This window comes from Arachis stenosperma, chromosome 10, assembly GCF_014773155.1.
Source record: "Arachis stenosperma cultivar V10309 chromosome 10, arast.V10309.gnm1.PFL2, whole genome shotgun sequence".
Taxonomy (NCBI): domain Eukaryota; kingdom Viridiplantae; phylum Streptophyta; class Magnoliopsida; order Fabales; family Fabaceae; genus Arachis; species Arachis stenosperma.
In genome coordinates, this window is record NC_080386.1 from 13,187,237 (window position 1) to 13,201,170 (window position 13,934).

A 13,934-nucleotide genomic window follows, 5' to 3' on the forward strand; every position below is an offset into this window, starting at 1 on the left:
CCATTTCTAAAAGTGAAATAAACCAACACATTCTTTGAAAATAGTACATGTTACTACACCTAACACAAACCCTAAATCAACTAATTTAGCAATTCTCAAACAGAATTTGATATGGTAATGTAATCTATCTAACTAGTCTCAATGACATTTGAAATTAATCAACATTGGCAACGACATACCTCAGCTCTCTGCCAACCAAAGGGAGTGACCTCTACACCATCGACGACAAAATCCCTGGGTTCGAGCTCTGCTAGCTATTCCTTGCATGTTCCTCTTTCACGTTTTTATACTGATGGCTTGCTACTGCTCCGAATGGCTTTTTCGACTTGGGAATGACAGCGTTGAAATTCGTAGCTTCAGGGTGATGGCTTAGGAGTGTTCTAGATGTCTTCTTCGAGTTGGAAACAAAACGACGATCTCTGCTAGGGCATCAACAGAGTCCCGCAAAATGTTTTTCAATCTCCCAGCCCTTACTAAAAAAAATTGTTTAATTTCACATAGATTGGGCTTTGGGAGGTTCGGAGAGCCACGTAGGGTCCTACAAACCCGAAGCAAGTGCCGACCAAGTCAAGGTACTTTTATCACACGGAGCCCATCTCTCATGGTTACAAAGTCAATTTCCATCTACGATGAGTATAAATGTCAGCATTCTGAACTCTCATAAGTACAAATGGTCAATTATTCTAAATATATAAATGATGAATAAAAGAAGAAAAAAAATGAAGATCAAAATTTTAAGTTTGAAAAATAATTAAAAAAAGTAAATAATAAATTTAACTATCTTTTTTAACATATTATTTTTTTAATATCATGCACATATAAGTTGATGCAGTTTATTTTAAATAAAATGAGAATATTTTTTTAACTTATTATAAATGTATTAAAAAAATGTGTAAAACTTATATTTTATCATATATAAACATAAACATGTTATAATATATATTGTCTATTATATAGAATCGTTCAGGTGAGAATTGTTCATACCTCACGGTCAACAAACAATATCTAATATAACCGTAAGAAAAAAAATGTTAATATTAATATTCATATATTTTGTGTATAGATTTATGACACAAATAATTTTTATGGTGATATAATTTAATTTTATATTTACACCAAATAAATAAATTTAAATTCAAAAAATTAAAAATATTTTGAACCTAATTATATTAAAATGATTATTATTATTATTTTGTAATATTTTATAATGGTAGTTGGTTTAATCTATTATATATATTAAAATCAATTTTTTGTTTGTAAAAGTGTTTTTAAATTTAGTCTTTTCAATCATTAAATAAAAATAATTAAAATAAATAAATTATAAAATTAATTCATTTAATCAATTCATATGGTTGAATAATTTTCAGATAGTATTTATTTTTATAACTTTAGTTAGAATAATAAAAAAATTATTTTGGTTAGAGGTCAAAATAAATTAGCAATACTAATTCCATCATAATCATAGTTAATTTATTTAGTATATCTAGTTAAATTTTAATAAAATTAATTTTTGAATAGCTATAAATAATGAATAATAACAATAAGTACTCCGATGTACTCCGTTATTTGAAGCATTCAAGATAAAGTGTGCATCTTTTTCTTAAATGTTCTGTTCTAGTGAAAAACATCTTGATCTTCCTCGACCTTTTGTACAGTATCATTGGGACCATTTCAAAATGCTTAATATGTATGTTTGGACTCACGACCAACACGAATGTTAGTATCTGGTCATATCAGACACTACTTTGTTTCACTTACTATATATATTCTGTATGAATTACGGGAAATTTCGTAGCCTCTTATGCTTGCTATGTTGTTGGATATGCATGACAACGACTCTTGGTTTAGAATAATTTTTTTTTATGAATTTCTGCTGTGTTATGTCTTGAACTACACTTTCATGTGCCTAGTGTCTTACATTTGGATTCGAAATCCAGCTATAACAGATAAGTGTTGTCATCTTGATTGGCTAATTTTGAATGTAATAATTTTACAGTTTTCTAAAATCGTTGTTGGGATTTTATTTTAGTGAAAAAAATAAGATTAATTTAAAAGAAGACTCAAAGAAAATAAATTTGTCATATAAAGAAATACAAAACTTAAAATTGAAAATGAACAACGTAGTATTTCGGAGTATCTTAGAGTACTTATTATTGTTATCCACTATTTATAACTATTAGAAAATTAACTTCACTAAAATAATATGGTAAATAAATTAATTATAGTTATAACATAATTAGTATTGCTAGCTTTAACTTTTAATTAAAATAAATTTTCTAGGTTCAAAGTATTCATTAATTAAGAAGCTAAATTTTCAACTTCTTGAATTTAAATTTATCTATTCGGTGTAAATATAGAATCATATTATATTGTCATAAAAATTATTTATGTCATAAATCTATGCACAAAGTATATGGATATTAATATTAACATTTTTTTCATGGTCATATTGAATATTGTTTATTGATGATAAGGTGTGAACAATTCTCACTTCAACGCTTGTATATGATAGACAATATAAATATAATATTATAACATGTTTATACAGAAAAAAATACAAATTTTACACATTTTTTCAAATATATTCATAATAGGTTTAAAAAGCAAAATATTCTCTTTTTACTTAACATAAACGGCATCAATTTATATGTGCCTGATATTAAAAAAAATTACATGTTAAAAGAGATAATTAAGTTTATTATTTATTACTTTTTTTAATTATTTTTTAAATTTTAAATTCTGATCTTCATTTTTTCCCTCTTTTATTCATCATTTATATTTTTGTGCATATTATATCCTGTACAATAAAAAATTATGTTATTTAGCTGAAATAAATTTTATTTTTCGATTATCTCTTCTCTTTTTTATTATAAATAATGACGGCTACTAAAGTCTACACTCTAAAAAAAAGCATCCCTTCCACTTTAGTTTATCAGCTAAATTTCTTTAACTGGCCCAAATATGCTCCATATATGAACACTTACTCACAAATCAATATCATTAATTTCTTCACTTGCCAGGAATGGAAAAAGAAATCCATAATCAATGAAACTTACATACATTATAGTCTAAACTTGACACGTAACATCAGCATCACATGCTTATTTTCAACGTCCTCACCAGATAATCTCCCTTTCAAAGAATTCCCTCCTTCAAATTCTTAAATAAAAGCATAAGAATATAAAATCGAAGAGACAAGCATAGATATATTACAGAAGTAGGAAGCATTTAAACATTGTTTCCCCAAACTAGGGAACTACTAACTCAATGCACATGCATTGGGTAACATCTCATTCTTTGTGACATGAAAAGATAACAGAACTTGTTCTTTGTTTGACGCTACGGCTTTCGCCCATTCTTTGAGCTTTGCTTTCATCCACTCAACATCAACACTGACAGACACATTCTGCTCAGCTTGAAAGTGCAATGGAGGAGGAAGAGGAGAGTGTTCTCGGCTAGGGTCATTGTCCCATTCCTCTAAATTGGTGTCACATTCTTTGTAATCGATGCCTGCCATAGCCATAGCTTCTATAGACATGGTTAATTAAAATGAAGAGGATTGACGATGAGATAGTAATAATATAACATAAAAAGAGAGCTGATTGTTGTAAGTCTTGTAATTGGGGTAGAAACTAAAGGAGCATTTATATACTAACACAAGCAAAGGGTTTTGTTGGTTTAATTTACTACGTTAAGTGCTTTAGGCAACTAAAATAAACCATAGTCACGGATATTGCATGGCCATATGTGAGGTTAAGGTTTCAATATATCTAATAACACGTGATCACCGATCTCTTTCCCTTTACTCTTTTGATGTTTTGTATGTTTTTTAAAAATTTTTTAAGTTGGAAAAGAGTTTTAATAGATGCTCTTAAAATATATTTAATGGTGGATGCTCCATAAAGACGCATAAAACGTCTTTTTTTTAAGATATTTTTTAATAATTAAAATTTAACATATATAATCACTTAAATTGTGTTATTTTTATCAAAATTAGGTTAAACAAATTAATTTGACCAAAAAATAGTGAATCAAATTTTGAATCGGTCTAAATTAATATTATTTTTTAAATGACTATAATATCCCTATTATATAAAATGACTAAAATACTCTTATTATATATATTAATTTTGAGAATCATAAATGCTAGTCATTTTCTTCTCTGTCGTTATAGGGTTAGAATTTAAAGTTTTTAAAATTTATATATATATATATATATATATATATATATATATATATATATATATATATATGGAATATTTTAGTTGTATTTTATAATAAGAATATTGTAGTAATTTTTTATAAAAAATATTAATTTATACCAATTCAAAATTTAATTTATTAATTTTTTTTATTAAATTAATTTGTCCGATCTAATTTTAATAAAAATAATATAATTTAATTAATTATATATATTAAATTTTAATTTTTAAAAAATATCTTAAAAAAAAACATTTTTGACATCTTTATCTAAGTGGCTCCCATATTTAATATATTAAAAAAATAATTATTTTCATTTATAAAGAATTAGTCGTGCGTATTTTTTTATACACATTGATTAAAAGTATTTCTTTTTTTTACTTAGGTGTATATATTTATTTAAAAAAAAAGTTGTTATCAGTATATTTCAATGGGTACTGATACATGACTAGTATAATTTATTAATTTTACCAATAGATTAGTTAATATTTAAAAGTATCGACTGAAAATATAATATTAAATTAAAAATATTAAATTATCAATTAAAAATATTAATCAATATAAATTAAAATTAACGACCTTTTAATTTTTTTTAATCATATTATCAAAGACTAGTTAAAGTAATTTATTGATTAATGACAAATTTATAAATGGAATTTAATATCGGTGGATGTTATAATACTCTCTTGATATTTAGAGTTTTAAAATTCTATATAATTTTAACAAAAAAAAACTATTAAAATTTAAAATTTAATTTACTTTACGTTGATTTAAGTTAACATTTAATGCATACTGATGAAATCAATAAATAATTAATACTTTTTTTTGAAAAACTACAAACATATTAATTACAACTTATAAAATATATTTTTAATAAATAATAATTATAATTATTATAAAAAATTTAATATGCTCTATTAATATATGTTATTTAATTAGTTAATAAAATCTAATTAATTAATAATTTTATATTTTATTTATTTTAATTATTTATTTAAAATTATAATTTATTTCATAAAGTTTATTTAATATACTATCTTCTTTTGTTCATTGAAAATAATGAATTTGTTCACCGACAAACTTATTCCTATTTTTGTACAATTTGAATCGTATAAGTATATTTTTATTTTTTTATTATTAATCTAATCTTATTCACATATTTGAATTTTAAATTTTTAAAATTTTTTATTTAAAATTTAGATAGATATAATTTAAATTAATAATTTAATTTAATAAAAATAAATGTATTCGTATTATTTTTATTATCTTAAGCAAAAAATATCTCTAACTATATTTTCTAAGTAAGATTTATTAATCTTTTCAGATATTATGTACTTATATATACACTCTAATATTATTAATTTAAAAGATTACATATATCTATTTCTTTTGTTGAGATATTTAAAAACCATGTTTAACCGCTTTAAAAAAAATAATACAAGAACATTTATTTAAAATAAGATGAATATATTTATTTAAAATTTAAAAATTTTAAATAAATTTATTCGTATTAATTTTAAAATAATATGAATATTTTGTTTAAATAAAAAAAATTTAGAATAATAAGAGTATTATATCTTTTTAATTTTTTAAAATTTTTATTTTTATCATAATTTTATAATAATTTAATATCAATCTAAAATAAAATAAATTTAAATTAAAACAAAAAATTTAACCCAAATAAAATTTAACGTTAATTCTTTTTTCTTTTCTTAATAATTAAATGATGATTTTTCTCTCTTTTCTTAATTAAAGAATACTAACACTCCAAATACGTTAACTTTTGTTTAATTTTTTAAGAAGAGTTTTAATATTTCAAACCTTTCAGGAGTATTAAATCAGGCGCCTTCAATATCACTGTAAATTAGTTTTTAATCTGATGAATTTGATAGAAAATATCTTAAAAAAAATCAGAGACTAGCTAATCTTATTCACGATTCATGAATATCCTTGCTCATGTATCGTCTTTTACGGAGATGGTATTGCCCCACCCAAAATTGTTATTGTCATTCCCTTCTTTTGGACTCACTCTTGATACAATAAGGAAGGGATTTATTTAGCGAGTGAGTATATTACTAGAGTTAGTAACTTAATGTTTGTTAGTTGCCGGTAGTTAGTTATAGGTAGTCATATGTGTTAGAATATAAGGCATCCAAATCATAGCTAAAATCATACTACATTGTTAGGTTGAGAATATAAATGGATGCACAAAAATAAGGTCACCGCGGTCTGGGGTTGAATTTTTATTAACAGTTATAAGTGTTTTAAATGTTCGAGATACAAAGAGTTTAAGTATTATTTAAAAGATATTAATTTTTATTTTTAGAATATTTTAATTTAATTTAATGTATTTTAATTTTGTTTATTTAATTATTAAATTGAGTCTTATATTTATCTTTTATTTCTTTATATAAAGAAATAAAAGATAAATATAAAGATAAATTAAACCAAATAAAAAAATACATTAAAATTAAAATAAAAATAAAAACAATAAATTGAAATTGAGTATAAAGAACATAAGACTCAATCTAATAATTAAATAAACAAAATCAAAATAAATCAAATTAAATTAAAACATTCTAAAAATATAAACTAATAATATCTTCTAAATAACACTTAAACTCTTCTATAAAACAGCTTTCACAAAAGTTTCAACGGAAATTTTTTGCATCTTCACTGAACCGTTCGAGCAGGCCCTCGATACTCATAGTGGTAAGGTCCGCCTTATCTCTTACCCGCACGCTCACCTGTCCAGTTTTTGCTTCCTGCTCTCCAACAACCAAGATGTAGTTGTACTGTGCTAGCTGAGCCTCTCGCACCTTCTTTTGAATCTTCTTATCTGTTAAATCAGCATCAACATGAAACCCTTTGCTGTAGATTTCATCTTTCACCTTCTCTGCATAAGCTTGTGATTTCTCCGACACAGGGCAAACAATTGCTTGACGAGGACTTAGCCAGAAGGGCCATTTACCCTTGTAGTGCTCTAAAAGTATGGCAAACATACGCTCAACAGATCCTAGAATGGCCCTGTGTATCATGACAGGCCTCTCAATCTTGGCTTCATCCTCAGCCGAGTATTCCAACTTAAAATTATCAGGTAGTTGGAAATCAAGCTGCAAAGTTGCACACTGAAATTTCCTACTCAATGCAGCAGATACATTGATATCAATCTTTGGTCCATAGAATGCACCATCCCCTTCATTCAGCTGCCAAGGCTTCCCAAATTCATCCAGAGCTTCCTTAAGGGCACTTTCAGCTTTCTCCCATATTGCTATTTCTCCTAAGGATTTCTCTGGCCTCGTCGAAAGCCTGAGATCGTATGTTAAACCAAATATTTCATAGACATAATCGATGAACTTCAAGACTTCTCTAACTTCATCCTTTATCTGAGACTCCCTGCAAAAAATATGTGCATCATCCTGCTGAAATCTCCTAACACGCGTCAATCCACTCAAAGCACCACTTACCTCATTTCTATGCAAGACCCCAAAATCAGCTATGCGAAGAGGAAGTTCCCTGTCCGAGCGAAATCTATGCTTGAAGACCAAGCAGTGCCCTGGGCAATTCATTGGTTTCAGCCCAAATTCGTGCTTTTCAATCTCCAAGATAAACATGTTCTTTTTATACTTTGCAGCATGACCAGATTGCACCCAGAGATCCATGTTAAATACATTTGGAGATATGACCTCCTGATATCCCCTGACTCTGTATTGACTCCGTATGAAATCTATCAATTTGTTGTATACCCGTGCACCATGTGGAAGGAAAAACCAACTTCCTGGGCTCAATTCATGACGGAAAAAAAGCTCCTGTTTCGCTCCCAAAATCCTGTGATCATACTTTTTAGCCTCCTCCAGCCTAAGCAAATATTCCCTTAAACTCTTCTGATCAGGATAAGATATGCCATAAACTCTTTGTAAAGTAGCCCGATCTTTGTTCCCCCTCCAATATGCTGAAGAAGCCTTCAAACAGGCAATTGCCTTAACAAAGGAAGTATTGGGTATATGTGGTCCACGACACAGATCTACTAGTGGACCACATCTGTATACTGTGATCGTTTTATCAGCAGGAAAATCATTGATAATTTCAACCTTGAACTTATTATCTAAAAACATCTCAAGTGCTTGATCACGTGTTACTTCAATGCGCTCAAAAGGTTGTTTCTCCCCAGCTGCCTTCAACGCCCCAGCCTCAATTTGCTTGAAATGATCATCATTTAATCCCAAGCCACCATAAAACGCATCATAATAGAAACCCTCCCCCATTGTAGTACAAGGCCCAATGCAGAGCTTGCATCCGTACTCCATCTCAAGCGACTGGCCAAGAATGTGAGCACTAGAGTGCCAGAAAGTGTCGCGGCCTTCGTCGTCTTCGAACTTGTAGATCCTGAGCTCGCAATCCTGCTCGAGAGGCCTGGCCATGTCCCATAGCACGCCATTGACCCTCGCGATGAGTGCGTTGTTGGCGAGGTTCTTGGAAATCTCTTTCGCCACATCGAATGGCGTCGTTTGCCACTTTGCGGCGTCCTTGACCGTGCCGTCGGGAAGTGTGACCTTGATTGGATCCCGCGACAGTGAGAGGCGCTGGGTTTTCTGCTCGGCCTGAATGGACTCGAATATCTTGATACGCTTTGGAATGGCGAGGTTCAGATACTCATCGTCCTTGGGGTGGGGCACCATGGCGGTTACGGTGGAGTAAAAGAAACGGCTACGGCGGAGATTGTGGAGGGGAGAGAGTGGAAAAGAGGAGCTAGTAGCTTAGCGGCGGAGCTGACTCCTAATTATATTGAAATCATAAAATATATTTATAGGTACTAAGAAAATCGTAATAATAAAGATTGTAATCTCCTCTCATAAATATTCAGATATATTAAATAGAGTAATCAATTATGTATTTTTATATAATGTGTACAATTGACTATTTATTTAGCTCAATATAAATTAAAAATAAAAATTACTCACAAAATAATAAATTTAAAAACTCTCATTCGTTATTTAATATTAAATTTTAAATTTTAAATTCTCCAATTTCAAATTTCAAATTTTAAAAAAAATTCAATTAGTTATTTCAAAAAAATAATCATATAAAATCTTTTAATATTCTCTTTTTTTTTAACCGGCGGCCACCCCACCTTCATCAATAATCATTCTATTTTACTATCATTATTTGTCTTGCCACATCCCATTCACCATTAATAAAAATAATCATCCACTTAACAATAAAAATAATCATCTACATACCTAATGAATTGAATATCTAACATATTTTAATTATATATAATAACTAAACTCAATCCAATCAAAATAATCATCTACATACAAATAAAATAAGCATCCGCATTCCTACTTTAAATAATTAATTCATGATCTAATTTTTAATTTTAATTTTACTTTTTTTAGTTCATTATACACATTGTACACAGTTAATAATTTAATATTGTTTCCAGTACTTTCTCTTTTTATTATTTTCATTTCTTCTCCCATGATCTTTACGAGCCTTATTTTTTCTTCTATCTCTATCACCTCATCAGACTAACCCCCTGACTAAATCCCCATTTTGGTCCCTGAGATTCATGCGATTACTCATTTTGGTTCTCGAAATTCAAAATTACCTATACTGGTCCTCCAGATTTAAGTTTTGGCACCAATATGGTCCTTCGACTCTTTCCAGTGATGATTAGGCAAATGGAGTGCTGAGATGATACCCTTCCTGTCACGTTGGATACTGTAACGGCTAGTTAATGTGGCGAGGGTTGTATTTGTATCCAATTTAGTCTCTCTTATTAAAACTTTGTCATTATAACTCAGATAAATAATAAGATAATTAGGGTTTCATGGACTAAATTGGATACAAATACAACCCTCGCCACATTAACTAGCCGTTACAGCGTCCAACGTGACAGGAAAGGTGTCATCTCAGCACTCTATTTGTCTAATCATCACCGGAAAAAATCGAGGGAACATATTGGTGCCAAAACTTGAATCTGGAGGACCAGTATAGGTAATTTTAAATTTCGGGGACCAAAATGAGTAATCACGTGAATCTCAGGACCAAAATAGGAATTTAGTCCTAACCCCCAGTTTGAACATCTCTCTCCCTCCCTCCCTCTTTCTCTCTCTCCGCTATATATATGGGTCCTAAAGCACCTAAAGCTACCTCCATCTGTGATCACAGTTATCAAATTCTAGTTGAATTGATAAATTCGACCAAATAACTAGTTAACTGGAGGTTTAGTCAACTCGATTAGAAATTAGAATCGTTTCTACATTTGAACCGGTTAACAACGATTAAATCGACCAATTTAATCCAAACGGCGTGAAGGTTTACAATGGCTTAGAGAAGAAATTTGAATCTAGATCATTTTTTATCTTTTAAGAAACTTGAACATCAACACAGATTATGTAAAAAATAAAATTATTTCATCTCACAACGAACAAAATATAACAGAACAAAAAAAAAATTCATACCACCATATATCTTGATTTAACCATCTTATGCAATATAACTTACATAATATAACTTACATTCAGTTTTTACCAGATAAAATTTTCACTATCTTCCAACTATTGATGCTCGCCAAACTGCATTATTGGATCATGGTTCGGAGTTTGTTAGATCCTGAATTTTCAGAATCTTCTTCTCTTAGTTGAGTTCTCTTCTTGCCCATATTACCCTTTCCTAATGTGGCATAGGATCAAAGAATATTAATATAAATTTAATTAAGTGTTGCACCGTTACGTTGTATAAATTTTTATCGAAGTAATTTTTACAAAATGCAACACTAGATTAAGAGTATAAGACCTCAAACTTTTGAAAATTTAATCATGACTACATGAGTTACTTAGGGGTTAATTTCATTAGTTCAAGGAATTAATTGTTCAATAAAGATAATTAACAAAATTTAAAAATATATTAAGTCTAATATTATTGAAATTATTGATATGGATAAATTGTAAATTATGTACCATCTATTGTATAATTAGATTTTATGCGTTGATTTTAACATAGAATTAAGTTCAAAATACTAGAGAAAAATTGAATTTTATTATTATTAGCGACATATATTTCTTTTCCAAACATACCCTTTTTTTTCTCATGGGATCGCATTAGTGATGGAAAAATCTATCGCTAGTTGTCCAAAATTAAAGCAATTTTTGGCCAAAGTTATCAATGGATAAAATTAGTCGCTAGCGTCTAAATAAAAGAATTTCTATAAGAGAAAGTATTGGGAAACAATTTAAACCAGACTCGACTAAGTCTGCAAGTTATACGTGTTGGCTTTTTTATTTTTTGTTTGTTTATGTATTTTAATTTTTAAGTTTGGATTTTGGAATGTTTACGATGGGTCTAATGGGTTAAACGGTCTGATTTATTTTTTTTAATATTTTATTTAATAAATTCAATTTTAGGCTAAAAAAATTTGGACAAAAAACGGGTCACATCAGAAAAAATATTAAAAGAGGTTTAAATAATTTAATTTGCTATTTTTTTTAAGTAAATCGGTCTCAACCTGATTAATCAGAAATTTAAATGGATTTATTTTACAAATAAAAATCTGTTAGTTTAAATAAGTAAATAGATTGATCGAATAAATTTAGTCTATTATGAGAATCTTAAAAAATAGAGGAAAAATTAGCCAAGATGGATATGATAACGGTGAGTTAATAATTATTAATATATAGGCACAATATATATGAAATTAACTATAATAAATAGAATGTAATTTTAAGATAATTATGTAGTAATTTTAGGGCTAAAAATGAGTTGAGCTGAGTCGAGCTAGACCAAACTCAAACTCGTCTCACAAAAATTGAACTTGGTTCATTAACAATCGAACCTATTTCTTAAGCTCAATCTCGACTTATCGAAAGCTCATGAACTGGCCTGGCTCGAATTTACGAGCGGACTCAAATAAAAGAAACATAAATACATAATCTATAATTCTATATCAATAAATTATAATTTATATATTTTAAAAAATATTTAAAAAGATCAATTTTATATATTGTTTATCCATCAATAAATTATAAATTTTTTATTTATACCCTATATCAAAATTATATATAAAAAATAAATATAAAATTTTAAATAATTAAGATTATATATATATATAATCGAGTCAGCTCACGAGCTAATGAGCTGAGCTTATCCAAGTTTAAATTCGGCTCATTTAATTTATGAATTCAATTTCAAGCTCAAACTTGCCTCACCAGTTCACGAACTTAGCTCATCGAAATATTAGCGAATCAAATTCGAGCTGACTTATGAATTGACTTGACTCACTTTCAACCCTATATAGTGTATATATCTAAATATTGAGAAAAACATGCACTACTATCACATGTAACAACCTAAAATTGAAATGTTTAGATATTTATATGCATGATAGAAAGCGGTTTCCTACAAATATATAAGAAATTCAAAGTTTTTTTAAATACTTCATTATGAACTAATTTGGTGATTTACTACATGTACATGCACATCGCACTTAACTTTTGTTTTCAACCAATAGACTTTGAATTTGAAAATTCAATTCAAAGATATAATATATATGTAGTTCAATTCATATAAGTCAAAATAAGACCGGAATTACTCTAGAGTTTTATTAAGAAACAATCACATTATTGTATCATTGTCTACGTAATCTTCTTGCAGTTGTCATATTCATTCTTGGCAAAACTGAGATACAAACGAATGTTCACCTTTTCCAGTTTCATTATTCTTTCAACTACATCCACGTTCTCATTTCGACTTGATACTACAACATCGATCCAATCAAATTCACCCATTTCGTTACAAATTTCACATGGCTATTAGTAAATTAAAAAAATTCCATTATTATTACGTCTTCTTATACTATCGTCGTACACCAAAATTATTTTTAAAATTCAAATTGGACTAATTATGTTCTCTTAAGATTGATAAAAATACATTATATAAATTTTTTATTTATTATTTAGTGTTAACAGCCTACTAGCAATGCTCGATGACATAGACAATTAGTGATATGCCTCGTTTATAATTTGGCTATAGGTAATAGCACGATAATATGTTGGTCAGTAAATGACATTCTGACATAGACACGTATTATAATATTCGTCTACATATTATTCGCTATATCTTATCATTGCAGGAAGGAAATAAAGAAGGAGAAGAAAAAAAAAGAAAAAAAAGTTGAATATATATATTTTTTTTCTAGATATAAAAAAATAATTTTTTATATATTTTAAAATATATTAAAAAAATAAGAGAATTAGACAAAAAACATTTATTTCATAATAACCCAAAAAAACCTATTTCTATTCTTAATTTCTTGTGAAAACCACGCGTGTTTTTTTAACGAATTTCTATCACTAAGATCATTATATATACCATGTAATTTAGAATAAGAATTCTATTGATTTAGTTAAATTTATAAATGGATGATTATGATGGTTACATATATATATGATAAAAAATTTTAAGATAAAAATAAAATATTTAAAATATTAAAGATTAAATTAAAATTTAATCTAATCATTAATTATGTACTAAAATAGTATTTTATTCTTTTACAACAGAAGAATAAATATACAAATAACAAAATTCTAAATATAAATAGCATAAATTAATTAGTGTTGCTGCCTAGTAGCTGCTAGAATTTGAATCTCTTCCTTCTTCTTACACCACAAGATCATGCATAATATTGTAGCAAGTGCAATCTTCAATATTTCAGTTGAGATCGTCGTGCATTT

At 27.8% G+C, this 13,934-nt stretch overlaps 1 protein-coding gene across 1 annotated transcript; it reads right to left on the bottom strand.

Annotated features, from left to right (window-relative positions):
* Positions 1 to 6,804: 6,804 nt before the first annotated feature.
* On the bottom strand, positions 6,805 to 8,912 carry LOC130955924 (threonine--tRNA ligase, mitochondrial 1-like). Its single transcript, XM_057882925.1, has one exon. It carries the CDS (start codon positions 8,877 to 8,879, stop codon positions 6,852 to 6,854), a length of 2,028 nt encoding a protein of 675 aa, XP_057738908.1. The 5' UTR covers positions 8,880 to 8,912; the 3' UTR covers positions 6,805 to 6,851.
* Positions 8,913 to 13,934: the final 5,022 nt, after the last annotated feature.

Coding starts and splice junctions, on each gene's coding strand:
- LOC130955924 (XM_057882925.1), bottom strand. CDS start 8,879: ATGGTGCCCCACCCCAAGGACGATGAGTATCTGAACCTCGCCATTCCA.